Source organism: Labrus mixtus, chromosome 14 (genome assembly GCF_963584025.1).
Source record: "Labrus mixtus chromosome 14, fLabMix1.1, whole genome shotgun sequence".
NCBI classification, from domain to species: Eukaryota; Metazoa; Chordata; class Actinopteri; order Labriformes; family Labridae; genus Labrus; species Labrus mixtus.
The window spans coordinates 19,014,922-19,029,742 of NC_083625.1; the positions used below are offsets into that span (position 1 = coordinate 19,014,922).

The 14,821-nt window shown below is 40.6% G+C and overlaps 2 protein-coding genes across 4 annotated transcripts; one reads left to right on the top strand and one right to left on the bottom strand.

Annotated features, from left to right (window-relative positions):
* The first annotated feature begins 1,809 nt into the window (after positions 1–1,809).
* On the top strand, positions 1,810–5,426 carry tmem88a (transmembrane protein 88 a). Of its 2 annotated transcripts, none has more exons than XM_061055658.1 (3): positions 1,810–2,318; positions 3,493–3,818; positions 4,872–5,426. In XM_061055658.1, exons 2-3 carry the CDS (start codon positions 3,510–3,512, stop codon positions 5,157–5,159), a joined length of 597 nt encoding a protein of 198 aa, XP_060911641.1. In that variant the 5' UTR covers positions 1,810–2,318; positions 3,493–3,509; the 3' UTR covers positions 5,160–5,426. The 2 variants fall into 2 exon arrangements, with proteins under 2 accessions (XP_060911641.1, XP_060911640.1); XM_061055657.1 differs by having other exon boundaries at positions 1,813–2,318; positions 3,490–3,818.
* Positions 5,427–6,461: 1,035 nt separating this feature from the next.
* On the bottom strand, positions 6,462–13,324 carry pcolcea (procollagen C-endopeptidase enhancer a). 2 transcript variants are annotated; one of them, XM_061055654.1, is made up of 9 exons: positions 13,042–13,324; positions 10,501–10,609; positions 10,150–10,408; positions 8,530–8,654; positions 8,269–8,405; positions 7,849–8,168; positions 7,662–7,736; positions 6,866–7,036; positions 6,462–6,760 (listed from the first exon to the last, which is right to left on the bottom strand). In XM_061055654.1, the coding sequence occupies exons 1-9, from the start codon at positions 13,128–13,130 to the stop codon at positions 6,630–6,632; spliced, it is 1,416 nt and encodes a 471-aa protein (XP_060911637.1). In that variant the 5' UTR covers positions 13,131–13,324; the 3' UTR covers positions 6,462–6,629. The 2 variants fall into 2 exon arrangements, with proteins under 2 accessions (XP_060911637.1, XP_060911636.1); XM_061055653.1 differs by having other exon boundaries at positions 7,662–7,739; positions 13,042–13,323.
* Between the last annotated feature and the right edge of the window lie 1,497 nt (positions 13,325–14,821).

Sequence of the window (14,821 nt, forward strand, 5' to 3'; positions counted from 1 at the left end):
TTCGATGTGGCTATTTATGCCTTTCTGACCAAACTGAATCACCAGTGTTAGAGGACACAAGGTTGCAGATGTGGGGACATCTCCTCTAAACATGGTCACAGCAGCGGATATCCCGGTTCCAAGGACAGGAAGGCCGCTCTTCCTCTACCCACCCCCCTTGACATTGACATACACTTATAAACAGCCCACTGTGGCATTGTTAATGTTAAAATCACCCATTCCTCATACATTTCTCACTAATTCCTCTGACTCTTTGATCATATTCCCTTGTACTGACTGTTTTAATAGCCTCAATCTCTCCCGGGAGTCTTTATATCTACTCCTGTGGAGAAACAAATAAACAACAATGCCCAGAGTGGGGTGAAAAAAAAAGAGATTTCATATCGAAATGCTCATTTCACCCTTTGAACTGAACCCCTCAGGTTTCTTATCAGTCCCATGATAGCCAGTTTTCTCCTCCAAATTAGTCAGTGTGCCCCCCTCCCTCCCCAATCCTCATTTCCTTATGTTTTCTGAGAGCAAAGCTCTGTTTTTCATCAGCAGGTCAGGGGCCAAACCTCAGACACTCCTGCTTTTGAGAAAGATCTGAAGCAACTCAGCAAATCTGGATAGCTTTTAAACTTCTTACTTGACAGTTCTGTATGTGCGCTCTTTTTTTTTTATGTAGTGGAAGCAAGCATGCAAAGTTCAATTATAAAGCACATGTCATGGACAATAACACAGTGCTTCAGATTTAAACAAAGAGAGGGGAAATTAAATCAAAAGACCAGGCAAAATATTCTAGTGACATGTTTCCCATCATGCTTTGTGTTGCATGGTTTATCAAGCTTATTGATTATGTTTCTGAGCATGCATGTATGACTTATTGTTGGTTTTCTTAATGCCAGTATTCAGATGGTGTTGTTTCATGCAGTTAGGTGGCATTTAGTATTAATCTGTAGGTTTTCTACAGCTTAACCATAAGTGAGGAGCCTATTGCATTTCATCAAGAAAAGTGTAACTACTAGACATAACATCTGCAATAGTGTGTCTTAAAACCAGTAATATTGTGGGCAAAAGCTGCAACCTCTCCTGACAAAGTTGCTGAAGTAAAACCCTAGTAAAACATAGGAGGGCAACAGACATTGGTTAAGAGCTACATATTATTATGGTATGATCATATCTTCAACAGGGACAGCACAATCTCCATGTGTTTCAGAACGTTAAGAACCTTGGGGTTGGGGACCTGAGGTCTTGCCCTGTGATCTTGGAGGGAAAAGGGTTCACAATAAAGCCCTTCTTTTAGCTTCATTTAATTTAAAATGTATTCTGAAATAAATCCGTGGAACGAGATTAAAAAAGACGGTATATGATGAAAACATCTTTAAGGCTGGAAGCAGCAGCTCTGGGTAGAGAGTTAAAAGAATTCTTGCGTTCCAAATGTGATGGGGTTTACAAGGATTTATACATTCAAATATAGCTTTGTATTTGTTGTAGGAGGCAGAAAGTAGAATTAATAGTGATGTCCTTTTGTCCAGTATAGTGTGCAGTTATGGTGAGAGAAGCACAGCCGATATCTTATGTAACAGTCCACCTTTTTCTCTTATCCACATGTAGTTTTAAAAGCAGCTCATTTGTCTTTGATTTTGAAACTCCCCTTATCAGCTTTGGTCAGAGAAAAGGAGAATGTTCTCAGTGAGGGTGTAAAGTGTTGAGAATTGGACAGCATACCCTTACTCCTCTAATCTGTCCAAATACACACTCATCCTCCCTCCCCCCCGGTTCCAGGGGTTATCACACAAACCCCCCCCCCCCCCCAGCTCATGCCCAGACACCAGCAGCTGCCTCTAACACAGCCCACTCGCATCACCGGCAACACAGGATACACACTCACACACATACACGCACATACTCGTAACCGCTTACGCACTCAATCATATCTCAAACTGGAGTCGGAGTGAGGAAACAGAATGTCAGGGAAGGAAGCGCTGAAGCCAGTGGGAAAGCACAATTCGCCTCACGTCTGCAGGGCTCCTTTCTGACCGGCTCTGTGAGGGAGTTCAGTTTGGAGTTTGGATTTAAAGCAGGAGGGAACTTTCTCATTTTTTTAGGCCTGAATTCAAGAGGAGGAAACTTAAGGTTTAAGTCAATTGAAACTCAAGCTCACTTGGATACCAGCCTGAGAAAATCTGGATTTTCAAACAGAGAAGACATACATCAGGAGGAAATTCTTGAAATTCTCTTTGTCTCTGACCACTCACCGCTCTCCAGGTCTCTCAGAGTGCCATCATCTGTTGCTTCCATCCAACTACAGGACACTCTAACACGTTCAACACACAGTGAGTAACCAACATTATAACACTACTCTTTTTTTAATAGAACCATGTTTAAAAAAAAAAGGAAAAAAAAGGAAGAGCAATTCTTTTTCCTGAGCCTAACAAATTGGGACATTTGTCTAATGAAATATTCTGAAACTGTTTCTTGGTTTATGTTATTCCTGGGTTTCCTTTTTTATATTTCTGAGGTTGATTAAACAACAGGGCCGTGTGCATGACGTCATTGGAAGGCAAGTGTTTGAGCTGCTCGATGATTGAATGGAAGACATACGTAGGCCTACTGTGCTGACAAACTCTCACTAACAGAACCTCTCCAAAGATGAATTCACATTCTCGGAACAATTGGAGTAATTTGTTTTTTCAATGAAATCGAATCTAAAGGTCAACAAGAATTCCAGAACATTTTCTTAATGATCCAAAGTCTTATTCTAGGGGTCTTTATACGTCCTGGAGGAGATATTTATCTTTTTTAAAAATATAAATCGCAGTGTCTCAAATCCTATAATGTCTTCATGGAGCATCACAAACAAGTGAGCTGATAAAAAGTAATCAATTGGTCTCTATTATAGACAGAGCAAAAAATGAAAGATTGCTTGTAAGCCCAACGTGTTTGTACAGTACTACACCAAAGAACAAAGGGGAAAAGGCTATTCTTTCAAAATAAAAGTCATAACATTTTCCTGACACTCATGGTTAGAGATTAGTGGTACTTTTCTACAGATTTCAAGCCGCTTATTGTTCTTGCTCCCGGTTATCCTGGAGTTTGGAGGTGGGGTCAGTGGAGCCCATTTCCTTGCACTCAGAGCAGTGTGGCTATCTGTGTTGACTTTCCACACCTTTCACCACTTTACTTCAGTAACCCAATGCTAATGGTTTAACATTCTTTAGTTCTGCATGTTTTTAATGGGAAGAATAAAGAAATCCGGACAGGCAGGAAAGAGTAGATTTTAATTAAACAGAAAACATTTTTTTGTGGGAAGCCTTTTTCAACATCAAGCACAAAGGGAGACACTCAAAATAGTTTGCACTCTCTTGTAAACAAGTGTTTAGTTTTAATTCAAACGTCTTTGGAGCATGGTTAAATTGGCTGTTATCTACTCTAATCTTTTACATTGTAATCATGATTATCATTTGCTTTTACAAATTACCCAGCAAAACCTTTTTTTCCGTGCAGCAGAAAGACCTCAAAGGAAGATGAGTCTTTCACGGAACGGGACCCTGGAGAAGACGATGTCTGAGAAGGCCCACTCTGAGCGGGGCTCCCCCTCCAGAGCGGGGTCAGGGGTCGTGGTGCCGCCTCCATACTCCCTGGGAGGAAGTGAAGCCCCTGACACCCCCCTGGAGTTACGGGGCTCTCTGGACTGCTGGGCATGCTCGGTGTTGGTCACTGCACAGAATATGATCATCGCTCTGATCAACGCTGGGCTGGCCAGCGTCGTGTTCGGCACCATCCTCACCCCGGCACTTGTCATGATCATATTTGGCTTCCTCTGCCACTCCACAGTAAGAAACAAAGCTGCCATGTTATGACTTTAAAAAATAGGCAGCAATCAATGTGTGTGTGCGACAGATCGTGCATATGGTACCCTAACTCGATCCACCTTTATAGAATTTTTCCCCCTCAAAAGTTGACTTTTTCTATTTCACTCCCTTAAAACCCACTTTGGCCCTCTCAGGTGTGATAAAGCACCCTTAAAATACACAATCAAGCCCCCTTGAACTCTGTTTTACCCCCTCCCTCCCCCAATGTAAATGAGTCCCCTGTTGCTACGTAGAAAACTTTCAATTCAGGGGGGTGAATCAAGTTTTTAGGGGGCCCAACTATATTATTAAAGGGCCTATTTATATTTGAGGGGGGCATTAAAGGTGCAGAATTAGAAAAAATCGGGCAATATTTAAGTCTAGTTGTTGAAATAAAGTATGTTTACGTGTAGGTGTTGGGATTCATATCAGAGAGGTAAAAACAGTAAAAACAGTTATAGCAAGAATCTCCTGTGAAAATCTTTCAGTATCTCACCAGAAGAAGTGAAAGAGTCACAAAGGTCAGGCTGCTGCTGCTGCTCCAGTTTACCATGAACATACATGACACTGTCACAATCAAACGTTATAATAGATGGTTCCTTGCATTAAAATACAGTGAATCTTTTGTTCTAACAGAAAATGATGTTGGCTGTCAATCAAACTCCGACCTGTGAATGCCACAGACAGTCAAACCACACAGGGAGAAAGAAAATGTTTTTCTAGACATCGGATACTGTTTTCAAAGATCTTACTGGATCTTCTCGAAGCTTAATTTTAATCAGAAACAGCTGCGACTAAGCTGCTCATGTTCCTTCTTGCAATGCATTGTGGGGGAGTGGTGGACCCCAACTGCATTACAAAGTGCATCGGATACTCCAATGTATTTATCACGTGTGTAAGAAGAATATCTAATCAAAGCCTCCTTAAAATAGATATGAAATATTGAACTGTGCTGAAGGTTAGGACTCAAATGAAGTATATACTGAAAACTATACATCCATGCTGTTACTCATTCACTGTCTCCTTGTTCTTCAGGTGCAGCCTCATGGCACCTCTCTGTACTGCTCAGACCTTCTGGATGATGGGGGCTGCGTGGCTCTGCTGGTTGTTGGCTTCCTGCTGCTGACCCCCCTGCTGGTCCTGGCTCTGGCTGCTTACTGTCGCCTGGCCCGACACCTCCAGCTGGGCATGTGTTTCATTCCCTACAGCCGCGCCGTCTACAAGAACCTGCCCGCCTCTCGCCACCGGGGGGCTGCAGCAGGAGGCTGCTGTGGCCAGCAGGGTACTGCAGACAAGGAGAGGAAGGGGAGTGTATGGGTGTAGGAGGAATCACAGGAGGAAAAGTGTTTATATTTTTTTATATATACCTCTTTTTAATGACAAGGGTTGGATTTTTTGAGCATGGCTCCTTTGAAAAAAAAAAAAAAATAGATCTTGCGATTGTATTTCTACTTCTAAAGCCATTGTAAAAATATCATATGTCATCATTTATAGTGGTTGTGTTGAAATCAATATTGCTTTTTGTACACAATTTTTATGTAATGAATGTATTTTATACCTTTTTACAATAAAATGTCATTTAACTTTAAAGTTGTGTTTTACACCTGCACACTGAAAGCTAATGGAGGGTGAAACTAACCAAGCTCATTAAAGTAAAGGTAACCTATAGTGAAGTTTAAATAGACTGGAAATGGTAAATGGGGGGAGATATACACCCCCCATAGAACTTTGATTATTAGTATCTTAAAGCATTATTCAAAATTAGCACCATGTAAAGGAATAAAGGAATAAAGGTTTGGTACTTTTATTTTTTTTATTTCCAGCTGCCACAACAATCTTCTTACCTTCATTCAAATTCAGTGTTTAAACAAGCAGCTGACAGTCATCATGGCAGGGGCTTTATCAAAGTATTACTGTTCACAATATGTGCTATTCTGTTTACCTGAAGTCAGAATGTTTGAGTTCAGTTATTTGTTAAACTTCATGATTATTGAAGAACAACCAATAGGCCTACATACAAAAACAAGTTGTAATTTCAAGTCAGACTAGCTGATTTTTATATAAAATATCTCAGAACAAAGGATGTGGTTTTTGACCCTTACCTACATCTTCTTGTGACTCAGAGGAAATATATAGTTTTACTCTTTTTCAAAAAGATTATCCATTTGGTCTTTTTGCCTTCATTTGGACAGGACAGCAGATAGACAGGAAATGTGGGGAGAGAGAGAGGGAGATAACATGCAGGATGCACCAAACAACATCAGGATCAGGGGTCCAACCTGCAACTAGTACAACGAGCACTATAGACTCTTCATGAGGCACCCGCTCCACCAACTGAGCAAAACCAAGACAACTAGACTAAATTCAGACTAGATTAGAGATTTTTTTTAAACCACATGGATAATTATTTTTTCTTCTGAGACTTGACATCGTGATGACAAACACCATTACTAATAGTCAACTAATGTCACAGGATTACACATTTAAGACTCTTAGGGTAAAACCGTTCAAGGTAGCAATAGGTTAATTTGAGTGCCAATACCCTTTGTATCCACAAGGTGGAGCCAGAGGTACAGATGACAACACATGAGAGCTGCAAAAACTTCAGTAAACATACAGTCGAAGTTTTTCAACGAGATATAAAACCTTTATTTATATATAAATTACAAACATAAGGCATGTGTTCCTTTAAAATGGTGGATAATACTGTGCTTCAATAGTTCTGTATTTCACATTGTAATGTTTGTGTGACTGATAATTCATCTGAACTTCCTGATGTGGACAGATGTGAGGTTAGCAGCGTTGGTTGTTGATGTTCATTAATAACTTGTCATGTGGGGCTTTGTATGGAGCTGTGAATGCACCGGGAGCCAGAGTGCCACGTCCGTCATCATTCACCTGACCCATGATTATGTAGTTCCCGCCTATTGGAATGAAAATGAATGACATTATTACATTTTTGAGCAAGCAGAGAAGTTAATACATAACCATTGGTGTATGAAGGTTTACAAAATCCAAAATTGTGATACCTCTGCGGAGCAGCGGGCACTTCTTGCACTGTGCCACCAGCTTCACAGACATGGTCTCTCCCACTTGTGTGATTGTCAGGCGGCCTGCCTTGTAAGCCTTGATGAGGGAGATGCTGACCTGAAGAGTTCCCCGGGGCCCTGGGGCCAGAGAGGTCACCTTCCCGGTAATTACTGGAAAAAAGGAGGAGGTTTCATTTAGAGCCAACCAACTTCCTTTACCATATCCACCCTCACTGATCATAAATGGACATGATATTTCATTAAGATTCTGTCATACAGAGTGATCCATGGTCTCTTTATAAATGTGTTTGTCCCTGTGCAGCTCAGCAAGAATTCAGCTTTTCATAACTTTTGACAGTCTACTTGAAAGGTTTATTGATTTCCTTCTTACCCAATTTTTCTGAACCCAATTTTAGGAATACAATTTAGGAGTATTTTATCCATAGCTATAAGTGTTTAAAAACCACAACCCCCAGTGATGGGTTCCTTGAAGTTTATGAACACGAAAAAGCAACAAAACACAAACAACATTTTTTGAGCCTTCAGACATTTGTAAGATAACTCTTAGCTTCCTATTTATTTATGTTTAATTTATTTTCTGTTGTTTGTCCTAGTGTATTGTTCTGTTAACATTGTGCTCCACTCTGTAAATGGTCACTGTTGAAGTCTCTACTACTCTCTACTTGCTACTCATTGTTGTGCAATTTTTTTTTTTTAATGGAACAATAAAGTGACTCAGTGAAAACACAAACTCTGAATGTTTGAATGTTGCATATTTGAGGGGTAGGAAACTTACCAAATTCACTGGCACAGAAACTTGTTTTGATGTTTCCGTCTTTCTTACAGGCTTTGGCACACAGAGGATTCTGAGCTACTAAAAACACAAAGAATACACCAAAAATGTGATTTACTGTTCGTGTACATTTTTCCTCTTCTGTTCAATATCTGACATGTCCACATGGCGAGACAGTATCTTCATCCACCTGGTCTCTTTCCATTGGGTCTTGTGACGGGCACCCTCCTGTCCTGGCCTGTGGTGCCCTGTCCTCTGCCTCTTGTGGGTTTGACTGGTCTGGGTCTCTGTGTGGGCGCAGGTGGTGGTGCAATGGTAGTGGCGGGTTTAGGGGCAGCAGGTTTTACTGCAGGTTTTGGAGGAACTGCCCTTGTACCAGCCCCTGCATCAACTGGGGGTATATGAGAACCTCGTGGGATGCTGGTGTACTGGGCGAAGAAGCCGTCAGATGTCACACTGAGGTCGGACACAAACTGGACCAGGAGCACGTTGCCGCTGGTGATAATGGGCCTGGACAGAAGACAGGTGGAAGATAAGATAAAAGTTTTTTTTTTATTTTAAAATGACTTGAAATGCCAACACAGTGCTGTAGAAAGTATTCATCACTTACTGAGGGGCCTGATCGCCACAGTATCGCCCAATCAGACGGGAATCGTCTTTCTCCCCACCATTAAAGAAAGCTACGTAGTCAAACCGACAATAAGTGTCAGCCTCCAACACAAACTTATCAAACTTCACCTGGATCACCTGGTACCCAAACAGAAACAGAAACATCACTTTATACTATCAGTTCAAGTATTTGTTCCATGTGGTATGTAAAGACTTGGTAATTAAAAGCTTTGCATGCTGGGAGTGAGTAACTTTTTCCGACCATATCAGGCTCCACGGTGATGAGCCAGGAGCAACTGGTTCCTGGTGGGTACTTCTTCTCAGGCCAGTTTGGCGTCTTGATCTCTCCCTGGGACTTTGTTGTCTTCCCCCCACAGAACTGTTGGTCTGAAACAAGTCATACACACTACATATATAAGGATAAAGAATCAATGAATTTAAGTTTCCCAAGAAGTATGCAAAGTACTAACTTTGTTTCGGTACCTCTTGATGACTTTTTTTTTTAAATTTTATTTGGCCAACTGCTGGTTCCAAGTTTCAGAAAATGTGCCCATCTGACGGCTAAAGTTGCACAGAGATGGTTTTCTTTATCTGGTTGTTAATGTTGGCTAAACCAAAAGTATTTAGGGGAAACATTTTATATGAGGCATTGAAGTTAATGGTTAGCAATTTAACCTGGGGTAACCTGGGGGCCCCCATAAAAAATATGTTAATATCGACAAATGCCATGCAGTGTTAATTATGTTCACCATAAATGTCCTCTATTTATGTCTCTGTTTTACCATAAAAATAATGATAAAAAGGAAGTATGAACTTATATTACTCTTATACAGTAGCTCAAAGTGCTTTACATAAATTCAAGCCTTTATGAGAGTCCAGCTTCTTGAAAGACATGACAATCTGCTGCAAAAGTATCAGCACACTTACAGATAGAATTATATGCTAAACTGTCCGTGTCCGGCTGATGATAATTTGCATATGAGGCAAACAAAAAGCTGCAAAACAAAGACATTTCAGGCTTGAGGGCCCTCCAGATGTTCAGGTGTTTGGTATTTATTCCGTTATTTCTCTCATTATCACAACCACATGCTGTAGAATCCAGAGAATTAGACAGTAAGTCCCATTTTCCTTTGAATTGTGTCACCACGGTAACTGAAGAGTGTCAGAAGTTCAACAATGACTCAACAAAGCCCTGATTCATATTTTGTACCACTTTGAAAATAGGCTTTATTTTAAAACAAGCCTAAAAGTCATATATAATGTTTTAATGGTCAATAATTAACTCTTAATCGGTTAAAATATTTGCCTTTGTTTATTTTTTCTCTATTTGACTTTGATAGAGTTTCATATGTCGGGATGCTTTTTTTGAAAGCTTTATCAGTCTTCACTAAAATTGGATTCTGGTTCTCATCCTCTGAAACTTTTTTCAGAATACAATTGGTCATTCAGTTCAATCTGTAAACATATTTTTCACAAGCTGAAAAACAAATCATCTAACAGTGTATAAATCCATCAGATAAGATGTTTGAATGGAGCCTTATAAGAGAGTGATACTTTATTGGACCAGTTGGTTTGAATTAATATATTGAAGTTGGGTAGCACTCTCAAAAGATGTGAAAAGCAAATAATGTCTTCTGCTTTGTTAGTCCTCCAATTTCATGCTTCATCTGAAATTAAGAATTTACTTGCCTGGGTAGAGATCTAAAAATCTTATTTACAGATTAAAATGTATGATTACATGATTTATTGTTTGCAGTAAAGCAGTACTGATTAAGTCATATGTGATTCATTCTGGGCGTAGTTTATATAACATGTGGTACGTTGTAGGCTGAATTAAAAGGGAAAAACAATTTAATCTCCACTTAAAGCAGTAACGACATACCATCTACATATGGTTGGGCTCCACTGAAGTAAGCCACAAAGCCTCTGCCCTGCGTCTCTCCATCACTCCCCATCTCCAGCATCATGGAGTTTGTGGTGGAAATAAGAGTGCCAGGTCGAAAAGTTCCACAAAAGCGACCAAGTTTTTGCACCAAGTTGGAATTGCCATTGTAAACATCCAGATAGTCGTAGCGGCACTGTGAGTCAGCCTCCAGGTCAAAGATGCGGAAGGAAAGCATGACCACATTCCCCTGTGGGACCTTGAAACACAGAGATGGATATGAGTCAAACTCTGAGAGACTGAGAGAGGAAGGAGTCAGTATCGAGACATGCAGGAGGGTAAATGACTCACAGTGATATGCCAGCTGCATTTACTGTTAGGTTTGTAGAAGCTTGGGAACCCCTCACTGCCAACAAAGCCTGAGTCCGCGACCAGGTTTCCTCCACAGTGAAATACAGGCCTGTGATGAAGACAGCAGTAAGACAATGTAGATAACATTAGACGGTGCTATTGGCAGTGTAAGCCTATGAGACAATAAAACTGCATTTATGAGTCTACAGAGCCTCACAACACCCACAGATACAATTTGTTTTATGTCTTCTATAACAGTCTGTCTGTGAACTCTGACTACTCTGGTCCACAGAGGAATTGTTGGATTTTAAACACAGTGTACTGTTGGTAAACAAGTATTGTATTATATGACAGTCAGTCCACAATTTATAAGCCTCCACAGGATGTTACTACATTTATTGTTTTCCTAATGAAAGTCTGTAATTAGATGACCTCAAATTAAAAAAAAAAAGGCAAACCCATCAAGTTATTTATGGTAACATGCACTTATGCTCATGAGCAGAAAACACAGGATTAAGATGATTTATTAACACAGTCATATTGTGGTCATGAAATAGTTCAGCCTTAAAATAGATGGAGGGCACATTTCAGTTGAGAGGTCAAGTGCTGATACGTATTGTTTGTATGAAGTCCGAAAGTGTTTAATACAAAATAAACAAATGTATATTTGAATAATTTGTCAAACAATAAGTGATTCATTAATTGAATGTTAAAAATGTTACTCCATTGTTATTTAGCCTATATTATAACAAAGTCTTAATGGAGTTCATTTTATAGCTGGCTAGGAAGGGTTTGAGCTTATTTTATTTCAGCTAACTTTAGCTGGTTAATTCAGAGCTAATTTCGCTGGTTTATGATTGTAAGAATACAAAACTAAGCTCTGAAAAGAGCGAAAAACAAGACTATCTGTGTGGTGGCTCCCAGACTCCCATTATCAGGCTGGGTAATATAAGCTAACAAACGGGCATAGGTAGTCAGCCAGTTAGGAAGACAGCATTTGCATCCTTCTTAATGTAAGGTTTTAAAAAGTAAGGATGTTTGAATAAAGTGTCTGTTCACTATGATTTTTTACAGCTGCCACCATCTGTACCATCTGTGTAACATGAGTAACTTTCTCTGTGGTGGATCAGACCATCAGGAGCTAGCTAACTCAGGCTCACTATCAAGCTGATCACTCTTACCTAACAAGCTGGACTAGCTAGTAAGCTACATAGGAATGTTAGCAGCCTTATTAATTTAAGGCCTTAAAAATTAAGGAGTTGCCAAAGAGGGAGGAGGTATCCGATTGGCTGAAATATTGCAACCCAGTCATCTCCGACATGAAAATAAACAGGAAATAAATTCAGCTATCCAGGTAAAGTGTTTCCAGCTTCAACAGAAACACAACAAAGCTGGATTTAAGACTTCCACATTTTGAGCCCTGACAAAACTGAGATACTGTTGTTGATGGTTTCTTGATATAATAATGTTACTGACTTAATTTGACGTCTCATGTAATCTTATTCATTCCAATAATTGAAGCAGTTGTTCTATGACAGATTTGTACATAAACAGTATATTAAATATTTGTGCATGCAATGTTTTTATTAAAAGAAACTCAGAATAACCAGATTCTGTATTTCTGACCCTATGATGTTATGCCAACACAACTAGATCGGTCTAGATGGCTGCCATGGTTTTATAGGATGAAGAGTCAGGGATGAAGAGTCAGGGTTGAAGTGTTATAGAAGCATTACCGAAAAGATCTATCTCAGTTTTTCAGATAAAGACGACAAGCACATTTTGCAGTTGACCAAATATCAACCACAGAGTTACTGTGTCAACACATTTTCTGGTGTTTTCCAAACATCCCCAGAGCTCAATGAATGTCAAAGCTCATTTTCAAGCTCAGAAAATGTCCTATTAGAGGCCAGAAAGGGCACACAAGCCTTGTTTTGTACAGTGTACATGAGCCAAGAAGAATTAGCCTGTTATTTAAATGTTATCATAGAATCTGTTGATGGAGATTGGTTTGTTTTTGGCTCAGCTGTGCAAATTGTGCTGTTGGAGTTATTTGAGAAGGAGAAGGAGAGGGAGGATTCGAGAAGGAGAAAGAAAGTTCCAGAAAGATTTGTCTGTCATCCCTCTATCCTGGAGGAACCAACATGTACTCACATGCAATTGAAAAAAAAAACATTTTCCACTAACTACAGACTCAGACAGCAGATCCCCAGCAAAGTCACAAGCCTGCTGATTAGAGCCAAGCTGTCCAGGGCTGGAGCCAAGTTGCTCTGATTCGACCCCACAGGCAGAACCCAAAGCATTGACATCTGGTTTAGCCACTGTAGACTCAGCATGCTTCACATCATGAGCCAACAACCAACAGGACAACTCTGTGCCCAATCAAACAGTGGAGTGGAAAGAATGTACTTACAGACACAGGAAAGAATTCACAAAGTTGCTGACTTGTGAACTCCATTTGCTGATTTGTGTTCAAACTAAGAATATTATCCCAAAGTACAATGATAATCCATTTCTAGAAGACAATTTACACACACTCACCTGGTGGAGTTGCTCTGCTGGGCACTCGTCCATCCTAAGCTCAGACACAGGAACAAGGAGAGACCCAAGATGTTGCCCATATGCATCATGATGCAGCGTACATGCAAACCAAAGCAGACTGTTTAAGAAAGAGATGATAGTCGGAGGCGAGAGGTGAAAGACAAGGGGGGAGGAGGTGGAGGCTGTTGAGTCAGGATGGGCGGAGAGCATGAATAAGTGGGAGAGAAATAAGGGGGGAGAGAAAGAGTTGGAGAATGGATGAAGAGTCAGACAGAGATGCTGAAAGGACAGTTGCTACAAAGAGCCATGAGGGGGGATGACGTGAGCAGGGAGGGAGGGAGAAGAACGCCTTAATTAGAGCCAGATGTTCCTGCAAAATAAACCTGGTTTTAGTACAACAAAGGGGGTCAATAGGAATGAGGGACAGAGGAAGAATAACAAAAATTGTGGCTGAGGCTTTGCAGACATTCAGAAAATGAATCTTTTTACCAAAAAGGATTCCGGTTCTTGAAATGATTCAAAGTTAAGGTAATGGAACGGCCCTGTTAACATCAATCCTTGATGTCAGACTAATTATTATGTTTGGTGCACAGGTGAAGCTATACGGCCTGAGGCTCTACTGGCTCGAAGACTTGACAAGTAGGGCCGTAAATCTTTACATTCCTCAACAAATTACGAGACCTCCAATTTCCAAAAACCCTACAGGAATTTTTTCAGAATGAAATCATCATCTTTGGCCATCTATTTTAAACAAAATACTAGAAAGCGGCTCAAATAGGAATCACAGAGAGAAATATCATAAAATGAATGATCTCCTCCCTCTCACCGTACTTCCCCAAGCCCCAGGGACTCCTTTGGCTCCGTTACATCTGAGTCGTAGAGTTTCTATTGCCCCCATAATCTACCAAGGCAAGGAACGCTCTGTAGGGAGGGGGAGTGTTGTTTCTCTGCTAGAATCCACTGATGAGCCAACCCCCTGGACTACGTTACAGGGGCCTGTGGAGGGGATGCTGTTTCATTAATAAAGCTATAAAATGAGCCACTTTTGCAGACTACAGATCTGCAACACCTTGCTGAGTCTGGAGGCTTAAAGCAAAATGGCCACCTCATAAAAGCACACAGCAGAGTGTCATGTGGCATATGACTTTAGCAGATTTTCTTACAATGGTCCTCTTTCAAGCTTTTTTTGCAAGCTCAAACTAGTTCAAGGGAGGACTTTTGACAGTTTTGGGGCTCCAACAGAGCGGGAGGAATCAGAATTCTCTTGTCCTGCTGTGCTGTGTTTGTCTTAAGTCCTGATAAGAGGCAGCAGAAGCAGGAATGCGATGACGTGCAGAGTCTGCTGGGGGGCGCACAGCGTCTGAGTGTGCAAGAGCTCTGCAGCCTCTGCCATGATGTGTGGGAGTCACAGAGACCTTTACACTTAGTGGGAATCCAATCTGGATCCCTCGGACTGGACATGCATTCCTCTTTAGAAAGTCAAAGCGAAGAGCAGCGGGGGAGTAGATGACCGATGATTGGGGGGGGTTGGAGAAATTTAGGAAAAATTGAAAATGATCAGGCACAGAAGAAGTTTAACAAAGTGAGAGGCTGTTTTTGAATGCACCCTGCACTTATAGGTCATGTTCAGGCCTTTCTGAGCCAACTCTATTATTGCACAACACATTCTACCCAAGTTAATTGCTTTAGATGTAAAATATGATTTAATGTGAAACTATGCTGAACATCCGGAAAACAGAATGAAAGTGCATGTGTGCATATATTTTAGAAGGTGACAGAG